The following is a 20,538-nucleotide window of genomic DNA, read 5'->3' on the forward strand; positions in this document are numbered from 1 at the left end:
CAGTTTGGAGAATATGCATACTGACTGTATGCCAGCAGGTTGTCTAGCTAGTTTCTTAGCAATATGTCAACTAATCCTTCATTACAACTGATAATTTAATGTAAGAAAAACAAAGCTACCGCAGTAATTCATTCTCATTGTGTTCAAAAAAGAAGGTAATCAGAAACTAGTGAAAGCACAAAAACACTATAAAACTCTCCCAACACAGAATTAAATTTATAAGCACACTCTTCGCTTGTGTAAAATAAGTAACACATTTATTGCAAATTCTGTTAATTACCATGTTTACGTTTTTAATCAAATGCAAAGGATGCGTTTACCTGTTAAAATTTACTCTCAAAGTTTTCCTATGTTAATGTCAGACTGCTCTCTCTGAATATTAAATCTCAAGTATATATTAACTAAACCATTGATACTATTAAGGGGGGAAAGTTTCTTAAGAAACCCTCTACAGTACTGCATCAGTAAGAGGTATTACAGGATAATTCAGTTTTTCTGTTTTGGTTTTCCCTTTTTGTTTCTTGAGCATATCATTCCACCTTGGTTTAGAACATTAACAACAGCAGTTTCTAGGTTTTTCAGCCATAACTATTACATTTTTTATTCTAATGAAAATAAAAGCTAGTTTTCTAGTTTCTAGTTTCTAGTTTAAGGAGGCGAGCGTGGCCTAGTGGTTAGGGCGCTGCACTTGTAAGCCAGAGGTCCCGGGTTCAAGTCCTCCTCACTGCCACTGGATGGATTTGTCTTCAGTGGCCCCGAATTCAACTCCTGCACGCTTTGTAAATAGCCAACTGGTCTGCCTCCTACCAGTTGGGGTTTTTAACGAGTTTCTGTTCATTTACAATATTTGTTTCCTTATTCACAGTGTCCCCAATAAGCACAGCAAAGCTAAAATACACTGACACTTAAATAAAGTTATTATTATATTTATTATTATTATTATTATTATTATTATTATATATAGTTTCTGATTGATCCTAGCTGCAGTCCCAGTTTCAGACATCACTGAGTAAGACTGAGTTAGTAAAATGAAGTCCAAGAGTAAATGTGATAGTACCAGAGGCGTAAAAAAGAAGCGAGAGGTTTGGAAAAGACACATAATAAATAGGACCCAACCCAAATCTCCCTTTTTGCATTACCATTATCATTGTGCCATTAAATATTTCTGACCATTTTTCTTGCTGAATGCATGGAACAGGCTAAATAGACCCAATGCACTTTCCTAGCCCCTCTCCTGACCAAATGGTCTGCTTGCTTCCCAGGATGTTGCAAATTAATTTTGGTTTTCTTACTTTAATTTAAGTATTTAAGTTAGTTAAGATAGGATTAACCCTTTCACTCCCAGTGGTGACCAAAAAAGAAATTCTCCTTACAAGTGCAATACACTTCTGAGAACAGTCGTGATGAGAAGAAAGAAAATTATCAACAAGCAGATACTACTTGATTAAAAACCAGATCCTCACTACTTACTTACTAAGAATGTGTAGCCAACAGTGCTGAGAAGTTATATTTAGATCTTGAAAGTGAAAAGGGTTTAAAACAAAACTCCTAGTAATCATCTCCTCGGCTGATCACTTCTTTCACTGTTGGCCTCAACAGTATTGTGTGCTCAAACTGAGCGGTGTAACAACCCTTGATGTCACACTGGGGTGGGCAGGGATCAACCACTCCTGCATTGCACAGGCTCTTCAGAGCCATAAGATACTTTGTCTGCAAGGTAGAAAATATTCTTAGAGCACAGTAATTTGGCAGGCATGTACTAGCTGTAAGCAGGTTTTAGTTTTAGGGGATTATGCAAATTGTCCTCATTCTGCCACAAGTGGATTGCAGTGCAATGAAAAGCTACAAAAAAAAGATCCAATGAAAGACTTAAAACAAGAAGACAAGAGTATAAGGAAGGCTTTCTTGTTTGATCCTGTTGTTTAGTCAGTCCTTTTGGGCAGTAAAATAGTAAGATTTAAGACTTTAGTGAAACAGTCGCTGATTGGTTGTTTATCTGCCAAGTTCAAAGTCATGTGCAAAGAGTTCAGACCAATCACCAAAAGGGTGCCGTGAACTCAACCAATGAGAGAGACACATTTTTGTGTGCCTTTTTCCTGATAGTTTTTGGTAGCAGAGGCTGTCATTTTATAGAGGATACCACTCAAAGCAACAGAAACAATTAGCAAAATTTCATAATATGATCATTCTAAATTTTTATAAAATCTGACACATGCAATCATTGTCCTGCCAAGAGAGAGATGCTATTCTATCATTGAAAGTACCTGTCCCAGCCGATCCAACCACCTCCTACAGAAGGCCAGGGTGCCAAAGTTTTCGTTGATGACATTCAGAAGTTGTTTAGCTCTGGGCAACCTAAGGAATGTAAAGTTGTGAAAAAGAGATATAGGTCAACAGCCTGCAGAGCAGGTGTGATTTTGGTGAGAGAGTGCTCAGTATTTTCTTGGTGATAATTATAGCTGCCACTTTTTTTTTAATAGCAGTGGAAAGCTGGAGAGAGAAATTAATTAGTACTGAAGGGCTGAGAGCCCAGTAAAGAGGATGGAGGGGGGAGGGGATTGGGTAATAAAAAATCTTGTCTGCCCCACCCCACCCTCCCACTGTTCACTTCAACTCAAAATCAACCATGGCTGGTAGGATAAACCATTGGGAGCTTGTAATGTGAACTTGCCTTAATAAGATGCCAGCATCATATGCCAATAAATCAAGTTTGGGTTGTGCTCTATGATGTCTCTGGGAGCAAATTATTTTATTTTCATTCCACGGCCTTGTTGCTTCAAGTCTTACCTCAAAGGAACATGTCCAACCTCAAAGTTCTTCATGTAGTGTGAACAATCCATGTCATCATGAACCACACCCTTCCCTGTGCTGCCAAATGTTTCAATAGCAAAGAATTCATTCTCCTAAAGTGAAAGAGCCTGCATGTCAGTGATGTGATCGGGACACAAAATGGTGCCAAATGGTCAACAATGCAATAGTTTCTCATGAATGCCAAAAAACATAACACGCAGGCAGAGAGATAAAACATTCCAGTTTAAAATACAATCACAAAAAGGTAAAGAACATTTCAACATCATGCGATGAACACAAATTCACCTCCATTTTTGTAGCTTCTCCACCTTTAACTATTGGCACTGTTTTTCCAGCATGGATCCTGTATGGTGTTATGGAATGACCATTCAGATTCCTTATTGGTCTCACTGTTGAGTAAAACATATCAATTTATAATTAGCAAAGGGCTCTAGAATTATCTTTTGGATACGATACTTTTTTTTTTTGAAAATACAATAGTCACACCTCGGTAAGTTTTTCCATTCAGTTCAACTTCGTAAGATTCCATCACTTCTTGTATGGCTTCACCAACATCACAAAGCCTCACATCAATTCCAGCTTCCTGTATATAAATAAAGACAATTTCAGTTTTAATTATTAGAATTGTCTCTCTTTCTTCTCAAGACACACTAGTCTCCTTTAAAGTCACCCTTTTGGTTATTATCTGGAGAGATACCTTGTATAGACTATAAGCATATTCAAAATTCTGAAGTTAGTAGAGAATTCACATCAAGAATAAAACAAAACAAAAAGACACAAACAACTATTAAGAACACAATGAATTTAACACTGCACCTTTATTCCAGTATTTGTGGCATCTTTAACTGCAGCAAGCAGGTTGTCATATTTGGGGTTAAATGATACAGTGAAGGCAGAATCTACGATTCTCCCTGAAAAGAGGGAATAAAAAAAACTAATCATTCAAAACAATCTAATAAAATGAAATAAGAAAAAATGAAGAAATTTTGATCCAAAAATTTTTTATCAGGTAGAAGGGGGGGGAGGGGGGGAGGGAAGGAGAGAAGGAGGAAAGGGGGGGGGGGGGTTGGGCCCTCGAAAAAACTTTTGATCCAGAATAGAGAACTTGTTATACAGAAGAGCCATGTAACAAGCCAAATATTCCAAGACAAGTAAGTTTTTAATTCTCCATAATATGTACTAACATGCCATCCTGTCATTACAATAATTTTGGTGTCCGGCAAGAAGTAAAAAACCCCTAACTTCCGATGGGAGAAGGAGAGAGGCACCCAGATTCCCCAGCCCCCATGCAACCCTAACCTTACCATTCACATGAGTTCCAAAATCAATTTTGCAGACATCATCATACTGTAGAACTGTCTTGTCACCAGCGTTAGGAGTGTAATGAGCTGCACAGTGATTCAGGGAACATCCAGTGGGAAAAGCCAAACCTAGAGAAACAAAAAAGATCTTAATTATAAGACATGCTCTTCTATTTTGAGATGTCTGTTCAGTGATGCAGTTAAACTTAATAATAATAATATTAATAATAATAATAATGATGATGATGATGATAATGATGATAATATTTAACAAGGGAGCCCAACTCGCCACCACAGCAGTTTTCAGTGGGGATTGTTCAATGGGGCCCTCATAAAAAAAACTTAAGAGAAACACAGACTGAATATGGCCCTGTGACTTTTTTGACGCAGCATCACCTACTTCCTGGTTTCTAAGTTCTCCGTACACCATCACCATTACATCAAAAGTAAAGGCCATGAGAATAAAGAAAACAATCAGCCATTTAAGATGCTCCAGATTGTCAAACATATTCCCCTTGTCAGTACCACAGGGAATGTAAAGAGAACGGTGGGGAGAATCTATGACTTTTGAATGAATACCAGTCTGAGGGTGTTAAGGATTAACGAGAATCACTTCGTGAATTTTACCGGGGCCACTTTTGCCTTGGTAACCCACGTTTAGACTAGCATGCATAAGGGTTCTTTACATCACCAAGTTTGTCGCACGATATGAAAGTCTATTTTATCACAAATATTCTTTTGAGAAAAAAATTGTAATACCAAAGTTACTATGACAACGATTTTGTCACAGCAGAAAGCGGGGCCCTGGAAATGAGACATTGAAAAAACGAAAGGAACAGACAGCATTTTATGACCGGTTCCAGCCTTTGGCTGGCCCCAGTAATGACTGTTTGTAACTCCACAAAACACAGGCAGTAAATAAGTTTTACCATTTCAAATCATGTACCAAATGATTGAAAATAAAACATTTACCAGTTAATAAGTAAAATCACTCACCTGCTTTGAGTTTGTTTTCATTTATGAGTTTTCTAGAAGCTCCCTCCAATTTTTCACTGCGAAAAAAGGGAAAATAAACCACAAGTAGTTAAAATAGAGCAAAAACAGGAAAGTACAACGTGTCCTCTATTCCCTGCCCAGCCGAAAAAAGTACAACAATTAATATGTTATAATCAAGGAGAGATCTAGTACCATAAAAGATATTACTGAGCATATAAAGCTACTTGCAAAATTCTTAAGAGACATGACTGTTCACTTTCTAATCAATGCTTTTCTAGGCATGGCTATTGCAAAATCTTTAACCCTCAGCCCTTTACACCCTAACATCAGTATCTATATTCTCCATACTGTTCTCTATACATTTCTTAAGGTTCTGGCAAGGAGAATTTGTTTAGCAATCAACAACTTCTTTTGTTAGTGATCATTTCCTTTATTTTTGTAACCTTAATGCGTGATTCAGGTGTGATATTGTAAAGAAAAATTAGGCACTGGTCACTCTTAGGGGGGCAAAGGCTTAAACTCTGAAGATCTGATGGGAAATCCTCCCTAGACTACATGTACCGGCAGTCTCTCCTATTCAATGAAGTCTGTAAGGTAATAACAAATTAAGATCACATGATCCAGAATGGTGTACATGCCTTCCCTACCACAGGTCCTTATTTTATTTTCTAACTTTTGTCCTTACCAAATCTCAATCATGGTCATTCCTGGCTTGATAAAGCCTTGCACATACTTTCTGACCTGAGGAAAAAAGAGAAAAAAAAAATAGAGGCACAAGGAACTAAGAGAAGGAGGTACAGCATAACACAATCAGGTACTGGGAGTGTTACAAACACAATCAGGAAGTACAGTACCAGGATCAAGTCTCACCCTGGCCACCTCAGTTTAGATCCTAGATCATGCCTGTAAAAAGCATGCTGGTTTCCCTATTTCTAGTTGAAGTTTTTATATAAATTAAGTTACATCTAGTTGAAATTGTATGTTTGGAATTATTTAGCCAGGTTTATCAGTGTTTCCATCACTGTCAAAATCTAGTAGCAGGATTCTGCATGGAAGCTGGAGATTTTACTGATCAGTGATGCTAAATACAAACATCCTAATATATCTGGATATCTGGTATACAGTAAAATGGTATGCGATTATAAGTTACAGTCAGTTGTAAAAAAAAAGATGCATTCATCTTATCATAATAATGGTGTATTATTGTCATCATGCCATGTGTAGTTTACTTTACCAGAAGTCTTGTACACTCAAGCTCCACAATGACTGTCTGGTCTCATTACCTGTCTGTGAGCTTCTGCAGCTTGTCGCACATCACTGTATATGTCATTTTGTGCTCGATCTAGGGCTCTCTTTTCTTCATTTGTTTCACGCCACAGATTGCTAGTGGGCAAAAAAAAATTTGAAAATGTAACAAAAAAATTTCACTTGCTTCCTTTTCTTTCAGTTTTGTACTTTGGGAGAACAAAAGGAAAGTACATCCAATTAGGTTATACAGTGTGTAGCTTAAGTGTGGTGACATTTGAATAAACTGTTTTATTATTATTATTTTGAGTGGTATGATATTGGAAATGGAAGCAGTAAATCTTCAATCCCTTGGATGAAGATTCCACAGACATCCTATGATCAAAAGTTATCAGGGTGTAACCCTTTGGCTCCCAAGAGTCATTGACCAATAGGTAATCTTTCTTTGCCGCATCAAAGCATTGTCAAGCAGAAAGGTGCAAGAGCAGAAAAAAAAACAACTAGAGGATGTTGCTTGAATTTAGATCAAAGTCTCAGAGCTGGAATTAACAGGAAAATTGTAACTGAGAGTGAACAAAAATGATATTGAGATATTGGCAGTGAAAGGGTTAAATCCCAAAAGACTGGAGCTAAAACAAGAGTTGTATTTTAAAACAAGTTTATAACCCTTTCCTATTTAACCCTTTCACTCCCAAGATCTAATCAGTAATATTCTCCTTACTATCTGCCATATAATTCTTATGATGTTAGTTCAGAGAATTTAGTATTTGATCAACTAATAATCCCATGATTGATATTCTTCTCTATTCTAATCACCTGCCTGCTTGATATTGTATTGATATTGTAAGGAGAAATTCTGTCTTAGTCACTTGTGGGAGTGAAAGGGTTAAATTTACAACTCAAACACTACTGGCCATTGTTTAGACACCCTTCTTATTGATGATCACAGAAAAATTTATTTCATCGAGTTAGAATAACAATAAATAATTCACTATACTTACTCATCCTTATAATGCATTATTTGTCCTACAGGAAAGTTGCCATTTGGGAAAAGTTCTGATATGGCCACAGTAGGAGGATCAGTCTGCTCCCTGGCAGAGGGGGAAGTACCATCTGATATTTGGAAGATTCAAAATTATAATCATTACTAACTACTTTGAAAGGTTACATGGTCATCTTTCTGATCAGCTTATTGCTCCCTGTGCTGCCACACTCACTCCATCCCACATTTTTTCAGGGTTCTCTGGCGTTTTGCTGCAACCCAATAAAACTCTCAGGTGGACAAAGGCTTTATGAAAGTTAAGGGTTTTTCTAAAGAACACAACACCCTGACCACTCCTGGGCTTGAATCAGGATAGTTGTCTCTAGAATCCAATCAATTACAACAAAAATAAGACAGAAATAATCCCAATTAATCTTTTGGAATTCATGGAATTCAGTAACCCTTTAACTCCCAGAAGTGTTTGATACTTAATTTCTCTCTATAATCTCCATATAGCATCCACCAAACAAGTAGTGAGAAAACTTAACTTAATATCAGGTAGAAGTCATCTTGATGTAACACCAAATTCTCAAAACTAATTAATGACAAAATTTGTAGCAGCTAATGGGGAGAATTAACAGTTAGATTTTGGGAGTTTAGGGGTCCGTTTTCTTCCCTTAAATCTCAGTAGTTTACTCTAACTGGTTAGGGATAAAAAGTTTTTTTTATTACTTTGGCCTTCCCCTTCTGTTGTTTTTGCTCCTGCTGACTTCTTCTTTTTCTTTTTCTTCTTCTTTGTAGAAGTTGTGTTGCTGGTCTCTCCATCTTGTAATTCTTCACCATCTGTGTGTACAAGAAACATAATCAACTAGTTGTATTTTGGGGGGGAGGCAATTTATTGCTTTTTTTTTTTTCTTTGGCTCAAAAATGTGTCAGTGTGTCGCTGTGTTAGTAAAAGTTCATCTGTCAGATGTTAAAAGTTGGTCCATAGGCTCAAATTAGGGTAATAATTAACCCTTTTTTCTTTATTCTCATTACTTATCTGGTTGATATTGTATTGATATTGTAAGGAGAAATTCTGTTTTGGTCACTCATGGGAGTTGAAGGGTTATTAAAGACTTTGAGCACAAGCACAAGAATTACACTCAGGCCAAGAGAGATGGAGTACAATGTGATAAGTTACCTGCATTATCCTGCTCTCCATTTGCTTCTGGTTCAGTAGCAGGTGCTGAGGAGTCTTTTGCTTCCCCTCCATTCAGTGCTTCACCATTAGTATGTTCTGTACCATTTTGTTCACCACCTCCTGTTGTATAAAAGTACAGTCAGCTAATAAACTTACTAGTAAATCTAGCTGGAGCTTCTCCTGGTTTCCATAACATGACACCACTAGGAATGTCAAGAAGCTGTTGGAAACTGTACAATACGTTACTTATTCTTAATTAGATTGATAATTTGAAGTGATTTTGTTCATCTTTACATGGCCAAACAAACATGTTTGCAGCATGTGTTTTATCACCCCATGTATAGTACTGTTCCACAAGCTTAAACCAGGGTGTTCAGTGTGTAGTTTTTTTTAATAAGCCGAAAATTGTGAGTGGGAGTTAACCAAAGTGTTGTGGTAAAATCGTTAAATCAAGTGAATAAAGCATGACTCAATAAGGAAGCGTGCTACAGCTTTTTCACATCTTCAACATGGTCCATCTGGCCCTTTTTTATTCCAGGTGCCAACGCAACAACAAGCAACAACAGGCACTCTTAGTCCCTCCCCCAACCACTCCAATGTCCATGCAGGCCCAATGCTGAGCCTGCAAAAATTATCGTTTGCCAATAACGGGCTCAAACCGAAATTGAAAATGACTTAAATAGCCATCAAAATTTCGCAGATTATCTCGTATTTCATTCTCATCGTCTTCTGCTTAGCTTCATTATCTTCAAATCGCAACTTCTTGACTAAAATTTCAAATGCCACCGAAATTGCCGACCTCAGCGCGCGCCATATTTGTTTACTAATACGCGATCTCATCGCGTGATTTCGTCAACCATCATCAATTATTGTGCCGTTTGAACTAAACCATGATAGTCAACGATAGGGAATGAAAGTTGCAACTATCATTGACTATCATTAACTATCACGACCGTTTGAACAGGGCATAAGAGTGGCACACGCATGTCATTTTGTTTTCAGTTGATATTTTTGTATCGGTTTTGTAATCACATTATAAACGATTCTCTGCGTGTGTAATTAACACAACTGACCCTTCTTCTTTTTCTTCTTCTTCTTTCTCTTTTTGCTCACAGAATCTCCGCCAGCTTCTTGTATGTCTTCAACTTCGTCATCTCCATTCTCTTGTATTTCGTCAGTATCTTTCAAGTGCGATTCTTCGGAGAGAACCGCCGCCATCTTAAACCCCAACATGTCTTCCTCACCTAAATTATCTGATATCAATAATTGCTAATATTCTGGTGGATGGAATCTAATGCTGACCCATCTGGAAATTGGTAACCGCGCAATTTAAGCGCGCACACGAAGCGTTCTTGTGAATCGCAGAAGGAGGGGAGAGGGAGGGGAGTAGGAGGGGCTCGTTAGAGGAAGACGGGGAAGGGAGGGGTGGGGTAAAGCAGCTCTGTTCTGGGTACTTCTCGAGGAATTTGTCGGACGTTGCAACATTTCACCTGAAGTTAATTACGTTGTAAGAAATCATAAGGAAGATGAAAAGATCTCGAAGGCCTCACTAACCCAAGCCTTCACTTTTGGTTTACCTTCGGGCTGATGGTACGGGGGGGCATGCAGGTGTTAGAGGTCCAGGGAGAGAATATCAGCAGTTGATATTCTCATGAGGTCCAATTAAAACCGAACTTCGTCCTCCTTGGTCGAGCAATAAAATTCCTTTCCAGCTGGTAAAATCTTGTTTGTCGAGAAAGCCCAGCTGGAAAACTAATACATGTTCGTGAGCCAAGGTGTGACTCCATACTGATTATGATAAACCTGAAGCTCAGTATACACTAAGGGCTAGTATTATTAACCGTACACGCGCGAGCCTCTTGGAAGCATCACGAGAAGCGAGACAGTCTCACTCTCCCTTCTTACACTCGCCCCAGATTTACTGATTGTATGAATATCCCACGTGTTCGTAAGAATATCGTAAATATTTCGCATTCTACAGCTTCAATAGCATAATTATACGAGAAGAAGTATTTTTAGAGCACAATCCTTTTTAAACATGTTAGTCCTGAAAGGTGACGTAAAATACAAATACTCGTTTCACACAGATTTTAATTCCCCACCCACCCCACCCCCCCCCCACCTATCTTCACCACAACTTTGCCTTCTTATCAAATACTCAACATTTTTTACCGAAAGATTTCGAACAGCTGAAAATTTTGTTTTCTTAGCTGGTGCCAAGAATATATCTTTATCCTCTGCTCTCACCAGAAAAAAAAAGCTTGAAAAGTCTTAATAGGAATTTTACGTGCAATTTATACTGTAAACAAACTAACTTAATACGTGTTTCAACGGTCTATTGAGGAGACTCCCTCAGTAACGCAATTACACATCTGTTGAAGTTTGTTCAAAAAGTGAAGCCAATCTGGTATCTGTTGTTTCCCTGTGGTTAGCACATAAGCTAAAATCAGTTGAAATTGATTATAAAGAAGAACGAATGATCGATCAAAAGAACTGTTGCGATGCCATTCGAAGGTTTGTTTTCATTTGCCTGACCCACCAGAGTCACTGTCGAAACAATTAAATTATATTCAATCGTTAATTATTCTGTTCGTTTTATAACCCCTGTCGACAACTGCATAAACTTACAACTCTGGAGTAATGAAATGTTACTTTTAACGGCGCTCGGAGGCTTTACGTTTAAGTCTTTCACCCTCAGTTTTAAAACAGAAAGTGTGGAATTAATGCAAACCATTGACTTTTGAGCGAAAGACTATCGGTCATTTTGATTGGATGACATATTGTGATACTAAAGGTTTTGTCACCGAACCGGATAATTACAAATATTTATCATTAGCGACAACCCACTTGAACTTTACAAGGTAAAATATTTTATTTTCGTACGAGTCCTCGAGAGACAGTGAATTCCGGACAAATCGGGTAAAAAGGCTTCTATTTGCAATGGCTTTTTTTCAGAAGGCGCGAACGAGTAGTTCATCTTCAGCTGACAGTTTCTTATGCCCAGTCTGCAATGAGGAATATCAAGATGAACCCAAACAACTTCCTTGCTTGCACACGATCTGTCAAGATTGTCTGTGCGATGCTGCGACCGGGAAAAATGCTCTCAAGATCTACTGTCCCATTGACGGCCAAGAATTACCTCTTCCGATGGGAGGAATCAAAATGTTGCCGACAGATTTTCGTGTTTTGCGGCTCGTAGAGGCTCATCGCGGCCAGAACAAGACGAGGAGCGAGCGAAAGCCAAGGGAACCTAGAAAAGAAAAACCCGAGAAGGCCGAGCGCAAAAAGACGCGGAATACTGACGAAGATTCGGGCCCACCTTTGCAAGAGCAAGAGGAAAGAATGAAAAAACAGCTTTCAGAGATGATGGCAAAGCTAAGAAGTTTGCTGGATGAAAAGGAAAAGGCGCTTTATAAACAGATCGACGACGCAATGGCTAGAGAGAAAAGAAGCTTGTCCATGAATGGGGCAGAGGGCGAACAGAAGAAGAGAGCCATTTTTCTTCTTGATCTTACGCCCAGTCGGAAAATTTTGCAGAGCATCAAAGAAGAAGGTTTAGCGGCCATTCAAGGCAATCGCAAGGCCCCCACCCTTCTTAGTGAGCTTAACACGGCCGGTATCACCCCGTCTGGCAACAAAACAGCCACTCCTGACGCGAACTACCGCGAGGCAGCTGAGGTGATTCGAGCCTTGAATGTACCTCTTCAATTTAAGAGCATGTTCAATCCTGGTGCTGTAGCTGTTGGCAAGAACGGACATATTGCTGTCACAGACTACGGTAACGAGTGCGTGTGGCTTTTCAATCCGGAGGGGTCGTTTCTGTGTCAGGTTAGTCACGCGTTACAAATTGATGTTACAAAGCAAATAGCGGTCATGGGCAGATCCAGGAAATTTTGATGTGGTGATCACGAGGGGGATGCGGGGGAAAGATGGAGTCCAAACTTATCTATAGCCTAGATAAGCAAGGGAATATTTCAAGACGAATGAATTTTTTAAAACTTTATATAGGGTAGTGATGTAAGATCCTGCCGCTGTTAGGATTTTGGTGTCAGAAAAAGACCCAAAAGGAGTGATGGGGGTTTGAAGGGAACTCTTAACCCCGAACCCCGGATCCCGGTGATCAAGCCATTCCCCCTTTCCCCTCCCCCCCCCCATCAGCACAGCGCACCCCTCCCCATTCCCCCCATTTTGAAAATAAATAAAGTTGTTTTCATTTCTTAAAAACTGCTACCTGCAGATTGGCGAGGATGGCGAGGGGTCCATGGAATGTCCCGATGGAGTCTTCTTCTTTCCCGACAACAACATCATCGTATCCGATGGGCCTTTTGAGGGACCTCAAAGCATCCAGATGTTTGACATCACCGGCCGATTCATCCGCTCTCTTGTGGAGGTTGATGATGATGAAGACATCAGCTTCAGCAACATATCCGTGGATGATAATCTACGCATCTTGGTGACGTGCAATGGAACCCGCCCTTGCATTCAAGTCTACAATGCGGATGACAAAGAGGAATACAGTCTTGAAATGGAGCTTGGTGGAGAACATCTTGCCAGTCCAGGGAAGGCAATTTTCTTTGATGGGAAATTCTACGTTATTGACTCCGATGGCTCTAAAAACAAAACCGCCATCAAGGTGTTCGACGAAAAGGGCTCCTTATTGCAGACCTTCGATGAGGACAAGCATAATTTGGGCCAACGAGACAACATGGGAATTGATATCACGTATCCAATCAGGCTCGCTCTTGACAAGTCAAACAACACTTTGTTGGCTTACCACGGGATCCCGCGCGAGATTCGCATTCTTCGCCCCGACGGAACTCAAGTATCGTCAATTAAAACAGTTTCAGGTGCGCGTGACATTGCTTTGACAATCGACAAGAAGATCGTGGCGACATGTGGAGAGGATAGCATTCTGTCGAGAAGTGTGCAGATGCTTAAATTTAACAATAATTAAATTTAGCCTTTAGAACTTAAAATTTTATGGAAATGCGTGACTGAGACTGCGTGACCTAAAGGTTTTGTGACTCATGGGTATGTAATTTTCATGAATTTTTGGACTTCTGCCAAAATATCCCTGAGACACTTCTAGCAACTGTTTATGTGTAGAACACAAGTTGTTCTTCGTTTTCGGCGAAGTCCGTTGCGCAAGTCGAAAAAACAAATCAGTGAAATAAAGAATCGATGTTACCACACCCCAGGGAACTCTAGGAGTGCGCCTCCCTCCTTGAATTCGACGCGGTTTTTTACTTTTTTATTTTTTTTGACCCGCACGATGTGATGTTACGGAAGCTAAATAAGTTTCAATAACTACTGAAGTTTTACAATGTTGCAACACGGAAAGAACGAAAGTGCAGAATGTCTAACAAAATCCTGACATGATGTTAAAAGGTCTTTTTCCTTGCTCCTCAGAGATATCTTTATTTCAGCAGTTAACAGTTGGAGGACAGGTAAAGGTTTTAAACTTATAGTACCTGCAGATATAGTAAACTGCTATTAAACTACAAAATATATTCGTTTTATTTACCGGGTGGTATCTTTATTGGAAAGATAATACTCAGATTTCAGAAATACCTCACATTGTAAAGAATCTTATAAAAAGCACTCTTAATAGATATCAATTTTCATTTAAATTTGTAATTTCATTCTTTGAAATGATGGGTGGAAATTTTATAACTTTATTTCAGTTAAATACAACATTTCGATGAAGTGAAAAAAACTTTTGTTTACTTAATTTATCTTTGGGCGCAACGCCGAAAATTTGTCAATGAACGCACAACGTATCCACACAAAAACATATGAAAAAATGTATTTTAGCGGAGATGTATGCTCCAGACAACGGATAATTTACATCTCCGCGTTTCGTGATTGTAAAGCATAACCTAACCGTTCGAAAATCCTCTTCAAAAGTGCTTCAAAATCGACTAAAAACGCAGCCACTTTTTGGGTCATCGCAAAAATATGACTATTTGGTCACTAACGTATTTTTGTGTAGCTTTTGATGGTTCAAACGGAAAAACAAGTCAGCGGTCAGGCTGCTGAGCAACATTCAAAATGGCGGCTTTCATGTAATATCTCTATCAAATTCCAGGACAATTTTAGAAAGGTTAGATTTTCCTTTAGAATCTCGCAAAGCTTTGAGATTCATAAATTCGTATGTACTTTGTAACGGCGGCGATAAAAGTTACATGGTTCCTGGGGAATCTATATCCTTCTCCTTAAATATGATAATTGATTTAGCGTATATGACATATATATTAATTTACGGAATGTTCCCGCTAATCTCCCACGTCAGCGTCGCGGTCCCCTACGAGCCACAAAAGATGGAACGACACGGCCAGGAGCCCGGTGCCGAGTAAGTCACCCAGCGCAGTTAAGTAAGGGATACTGTAGTTGTCGGGATCTTTGCCTTGTTTCCACATCCAGTGAACCAACCAATCGGCTGTGAGGAGAAGAATGGCGACCTGCGAAACGAAGTTGGGGAATGTCCTTGAAAAACAGTGCACTAGTAATTAGAGATTTATTGAAAATATTTGTAACTCGTGGGACGGAGGAGTAGGGCAATGAGTAAATCTGAGTTTCAATGATGATTCGAGCCTGTTAGCAGTTCGAATTTCGTGGGCACATGCTTAACCGAGGTACTAGGGGGGGCTAGTAAAGACCAGGCTTAACTGAACGCCTTGAAAAGGCTTTCATAAGCACGTCGATCAAAGCAGTAAGCGAGACGCTCGTCACATATGAACCTGGCTCACCATAGGATTCGCTATTACTTAACGGTAAAAAATTTGAGCTTCGATTCAATTTTCAGGGCGACTCATACAGATATCTATGCTCGAGACAAGAAGGATAACTCCTGAGCTCCTAGTTAACAAATACCTGTATCAGACCAGCCAGTAGATAGCCAGAAGTGAACATTAGCGTTAAAGTTGTATGTCCCGCCTGTAGTACACGGATTGTGTACAAAAATATCAGATTTCCAGGAATAACCATGAATAGCAACACACGAGTGGTCCGAGCGTGCACTCCTAGGATGGGGAAAAAATTGATGAAAATTTTTATCTGATAGACTATCTATAGTTCTCCAGGGAGCCAATAAAAAGACTCTATTCCTAAGTCTCAGACAACAAAAAGGAAAAAAAAAACGCTTTCGTACATCCATGTAATCTGACAAGGGCACTAGGGGAACTGATGAACTGAAACATGACGGTCCCCTATACCCCACGCAAAACGAAATGGTTCAGGAATCACATTTAATTCAGGTCTTAAATCACAGCTCACGTTTAAATTGAAAAAAAAATTCATTCATGCAAACATAAAAGGATCTTATCATCTTTAACCACGATTCACGAGGAAAAATTAATCGCTCAATCACATTTCATGTAAAAAGTATAGGGGACCCTCTTTGTCCCTATGAGTGACTGGCGTACAGTCTCTCCAAGTACATTATTACCCCCGAATCACACATTAAGGTCTTGAGAATAAAGGAAATGATCACCAACTAAAGAAAATCTTGATTGTTTAACAACTTCTCCTTGTCAGCACCCTTGGTAATGTATAGAGAACAGTATGGAAAATATGCCGACTGATGTTAGGGTGTAAGGCGCTAATGCAGAATCACGCATACCTGATCCAAAAAACGTATCAACGCAGCCACGGAATTTACTTGATTCTTGTACCTCACCAGGTTTGCCAAGTTGGTGCAGACCAGTTGAAAGCCGGCTTGCCTGAACAGCGACCAAATTGCCTCCAACACCTTAAAAAACGATGCGCACTCTCGTTTAAACTATTCAAAACAAGCTCTATTTCAGAAGTACAGAGTGCAATTTTTCACTTGCCCGTACGCCAAGTGCAATTTGTAGTCTTTAAAAATTTACAAGTAACTATTACATCAAATAAGATGAAAGAGAAATCATGTTGTTGCTTGTTAATAACGAACATGAAATGACATCACAGAAAGTCAAAACCGACAAAATTTTAGAAGTATGCGCACGCTTTTTGTAATTTGCTCTCGTTTCAGCCAATTAGAAGCGCGTAATTTTTTTCATGTACATTACTAACAAGGTTTTACGTGACTAGGGTTGCAATGAACTTCTCTTGATTCGACTGTTCAACTCACCTGAACATGTTGACTGAAAGCGTTCGAATACATAAGTTTCACCCAATCCTTAGAAATATAGTATAACTTATTATGATTTCTATGCAAAATAGAGCGCTTTACGACTGAGTGTCGTGAAACCAATAGAAAAGTTATCACATCGGCCGAGAAAATTGTATATTAATATGAATTTATTAACTGAGTGGAAAGGCCACTGGGATGGGTGACTTGACTTGAGGTCATGACGCACAGACCGGGCGCAGCAAGGTCCGTACGTCATGAACGAGAAACCTACCATTCATAACTGGACTAAAGACTGCAATTCCATGGTACTTATCCACTGCATAGTCCAGAATGAGACCACCAGAGCTGCAAACATAAAGAGAAAACCCAAATTTTATGTTGTTAAAAAAATCAGCTCGGTGAAGAAAACGTGGAGAAAGTAAAGTAAAAATATTAGTAATAAAGTAAAATATTAATTCTGTATAATTTTCTTATTCTGTCTTATACGACATTCCGACTCGGATGTCATAGAGCATAACCATAAATTAAGTGTACCATAGAAGATCAGCTCTTCTGCGCAGAGAGACAAAGTTTGGCGCAGGCAATCTCCCCCCCCCCCCCCCTTCACCAGCGAGATGGCAAAAACTACCATGATAACATTACCTGCTAATGACCATTGCGCTAAGAACAGGGGTCCACCCCGTGTAGAGTACGTCATGTGTGAAGGTATTGTGATGTGTGATGTACACCCACAGGGGGAGAATGAGGAAGAATCCCAAACAGATGACAGGTGCTATCCAATGATGGGTGCCATCTTCAGAATCTAAGATATGAAAGGTCGTTCTTTAGCCAGCGTTAAAATCAATCTGAATCAGAGTTACTTGTAAAAAATAAAAAAACCTGCCTCAACTAGTAAACCACCACGAGTGACCAAGACAAAATTTCTCCTTACAATATCAATACACTATTAAGCAGACAGAATCAGAATCTAAGAAATGAAAGGCCGTTCTTTAGTATGCTTTCAACTCAATCCAAATCACAGTTACTCCTAAAAAAAAAACTTGTCTCAATCCTTAAACAGTCATTAGTGACCAAGACAGAATTTCTCCTTACAATTTCAATACAATATCACACAGACAAGTGATGAGAAAGAAATAATGAAAAATATAAGAGGATTACCATATTAGTGGATTTAATAACAAAATTCTCCATACTAACATCATAAGAATTTTATGGCAAACAGTACTTTAGGAGGATTACTTGTGCCATCTTGGGAGGGGAAAGGGTCAAGATATTGCTTATCATTTGGTCTACTTGAAAACAAACTGAAAATCAGACACGCAAAATTCTTCCATCTATGAAATTATTTTCACTATTTCTTTTCTGTTTAATGAGAAATTTGCTTTTTCCATCTCTACTCTGTTTAAAGAAAAAAATACCTTAAAAAGAATAACCCCTTTTTTGAAGTTGCAAGCAATTTTGGTTGAGGTTAAATTGGAAAAAAAACACTGTCAAGAACATAAAAGGGGCTATTTCCAGACTTTTGAACATCAATGCATTTCTAGAAAGCTTTCTTGTCAATATTTAGAAATTACAAATTATTACCAGAACCTATAGTGTATCAAGTTTTAAGCCTTTAACTACCAGTGGTGATTAAAATGTAACTTCTCCCTAAAACATCCATCCATTATCCAGCAAACAGGTAAAGAGAATAATCAAGCTTATCAGGTCGAAGTTGTTATCTTGATTCAACACCAAATTCTCATCATTTATTTACAACAAAATGTGTAGCAGATAGAGAGGAGAATTAATAACAGATCTTGGGAGTTAAAGGGTATTTAATGATAGAATGAATTCACATCACTATTTAACCAAAACTTACCAATACAACTGTGTAGGAATCGACTAATTGCAGACAAAAGTGCAAGTGTGATGAGATCTCCCAAACTAGCTGCAATGGGCGTTGCTACATTATCAGGATTAATGTTAAATTTTCTGGAGCTGAGAACAACTGCAACCATCACAGAGCCAAGAATCAAACTGGCTAATGTTGCTGTAACCAAACTGCTGGCACAGAGCAGAGTGGCATGATGAATGTTGAATTCCCCGTCAAGTATCCATCCCATGACTACTGCAGCAAATGACGCCAGTGCTCCTACTACAGTGGCCTGAACCTAAAGCATAAAAACACATCACTTTTTAAACCATTTCCACTCCAACATCAGTATGCATAATCTCCTTACTGTTCTTTATACATTTCTTAAGGTGCTGACAAGGAGAATTTGTTTACCGATCAAAGGCTTCTTTTGTTAGTGATCATTTCTGTTATTCTCATGACCTTAATATGTGATTCAGGGGTGATACTGTAAGGAGAAATTAGATGCTAGTCACTCTTAGGGTTTAAAGAGTTAACAAATAAGTACTGAAGTGAACATGGGTGCTGATTGGCTGTGCAAGAGCAGCCTTTGCAAGCAGGGATGGTGCAATGTTCTGACAACAAACTCAACCAGAAAGCAAGCTGCATGTTGCATTTCTTGAAGGCATTTACAAGTAGCAATGCCCAACTGTTTTCTCCTCTGAGACAAACAGTGAAACTGAAACCTCCTCTTTGGTAGAAGATTTTGCTTCCCTCTGATGGTACAACTCATAGGGAAGTAGAACACAGTAGATGGACAATTTCGCATAACTTTTCAAGAGCCATGCTCTCGAAATACATCCCAAGGCCTTACTTGCCTTGCTATTGCGTAACTCAATCAGGGCCAACTGCCATATTTTCATCAAGAGTATGGAAAACTCCAGTTGGTCACGAACAGAAAAGGCTAGGTACCAGGAGTTGTTTTAAAGATAAACAAACCTGTATCAATGCAAGGTTTCCTCCTATCAATTTCCATTGCCGTTTTGTACAATCCATGTTTCCTACATTTGCCTTGGAAACAAAAAAAAATAATGAATGTTTGAAACATCCCTTAGATTCTGACAATAAACAAATTTGAACACATTTACTCAACAACATTGTATTAAATGTGACATAAAAATAAATTGTGGTTCATAAAGTAATCTGAACTATTTATCCTTTAACTCCCAAGATCTGATTGTCAATTCTCCCCACTAGCTACTATATTTCCTTGCAAATTAGTTATAAGAATTTGGTGTTAAATCAAGATAACAACTTCTACCTGATAAGTTTGAGTATTCTCATTACCTGTTTGTGGGATAATGTAGGGATATTATAGGGAGAAGTTACATGTTAATCACTTCTGGGGGTTGAAGTGTTACCTGTCTCAACTAAGCACAAAATTCAATGAAGAAAAAATAGGCTTAATCACAGACTTTTTGATCCAGAGTCCAGCACACTTTTGACTCTTCCAGACTAATAATCAACCTTATATTGTTGCTAACCTGTATTGTGATCTTTTCATTTACTTACCGCAGTTGAAAGCCTTGATGCCAATGTCATTTCTAGATTTCCTTTTAATCCAAGAAGAGCAGGAACCAAAATGAAAATTTCTGAAATGTCTTTGTAAACTTGCCAATGCTGAAAGAAAAAAGGTAACAAAAGAGGGCTTAAGAAAAAAAATTCTGCGTTGTAATTAATCCAGTAAAAAAATGCTTATTTGTGATTGATAAAATTCTTATGTTCTTGGAAAGCTGACTGATAAATTGAAGAGGCAAGATGAGAATTCATAAAATTGATTAACCCTTTAACTCCCATGTGTGACCAAGACAGAATTTCTCCTAACAGTAACAATACAATATCAATCAGATAAGTGATGAGAATAAAGAAAAATATGAATTTGGGGATAATTAGTTGATCCAGTACTACATTCTCAGAAGTAACATTATAAGAATTGTATAGTTGACAGTAAGGAGAATTACAAATTTGATCTGGGAGTTAAATGGTTAACCCCTTACACCCTAACATCAC

The 20,538-nt window shown here is 38.6% G+C and overlaps 3 protein-coding genes across 4 annotated transcripts in view; 1 reads left to right on the forward strand and 2 right to left on the reverse strand.

Moving 5' to 3' along the window:
- Nucleotides 1-235: 235 nt before the first annotated feature.
- LOC113676495 (uncharacterized) lies at nucleotides 236-9,879 on the reverse strand. Of its 2 annotated transcripts, none has more exons than XM_089206351.1 (14): nucleotides 9,592-9,879; nucleotides 8,519-8,638; nucleotides 8,068-8,178; nucleotides 7,355-7,466; nucleotides 6,392-6,491; nucleotides 5,794-5,849; nucleotides 5,109-5,164; nucleotides 4,116-4,241; nucleotides 3,628-3,722; nucleotides 3,298-3,394; nucleotides 3,097-3,200; nucleotides 2,788-2,903; nucleotides 2,265-2,355; nucleotides 236-1,710 (listed from the first exon to the last, which is right to left on the reverse strand). In XM_089206351.1, exons 1-14 carry the CDS (start codon nucleotides 9,749-9,751, stop codon nucleotides 1,549-1,551), a joined length of 1,506 nt encoding a protein of 501 aa, XP_089062477.1. In that variant the 5' UTR covers nucleotides 9,752-9,879; the 3' UTR covers nucleotides 236-1,548. The 2 variants fall into 2 exon arrangements, with proteins under 2 accessions (XP_089062477.1, XP_089062476.1); XM_089206350.1 differs by having other exon boundaries at nucleotides 8,519-8,641; nucleotides 9,592-9,827.
- A 1,278-nt stretch (nucleotides 9,880-11,157) lies between these two features.
- LOC113673013 (uncharacterized) lies at nucleotides 11,158-14,718 on the forward strand. The gene is made up of 2 exons (XM_027189360.2): nucleotides 11,158-12,346; nucleotides 12,756-14,718. Exons 1-2 carry the CDS (start codon nucleotides 11,459-11,461, stop codon nucleotides 13,470-13,472), a joined length of 1,605 nt encoding a protein of 534 aa, XP_027045161.2. The 5' UTR covers nucleotides 11,158-11,458; the 3' UTR covers nucleotides 13,473-14,718.
- LOC113673014 (solute carrier family 41 member 1) overlaps nucleotides 13,910-20,538 on the reverse strand; it is a 7,602-nt gene continuing 973 nt past the window's right edge. The window contains exons 2-9 of the mRNA XM_027189361.2: nucleotides 20,041-20,148; nucleotides 19,468-19,539; nucleotides 18,496-18,787; nucleotides 17,277-17,436; nucleotides 16,906-16,979; nucleotides 16,140-16,268; nucleotides 15,392-15,540; nucleotides 13,910-14,979 (exon numbers count right to left, since the gene is read on the reverse strand). Coding sequence (XP_027045162.2) covers nucleotides 14,794-14,979; nucleotides 15,392-15,540; nucleotides 16,140-16,268; nucleotides 16,906-16,979; nucleotides 17,277-17,436; nucleotides 18,496-18,787; nucleotides 19,468-19,539; nucleotides 20,041-20,148 — 1,170 coding nt within the window. The 3' untranslated portion in view covers nucleotides 13,910-14,793. The remainder of the gene's footprint in view (nucleotides 14,980-15,391; nucleotides 15,541-16,139; nucleotides 16,269-16,905; nucleotides 16,980-17,276; nucleotides 17,437-18,495; nucleotides 18,788-19,467; nucleotides 19,540-20,040; nucleotides 20,149-20,538) is intronic.

Source organism: Pocillopora damicornis, chromosome 5 (assembly GCF_964200805.1).
Source record: "Pocillopora damicornis chromosome 5, jaPocDami1.2, whole genome shotgun sequence".
Classification (NCBI taxonomy): Eukaryota; Metazoa; Cnidaria; class Anthozoa; order Scleractinia; family Pocilloporidae; genus Pocillopora; species Pocillopora damicornis.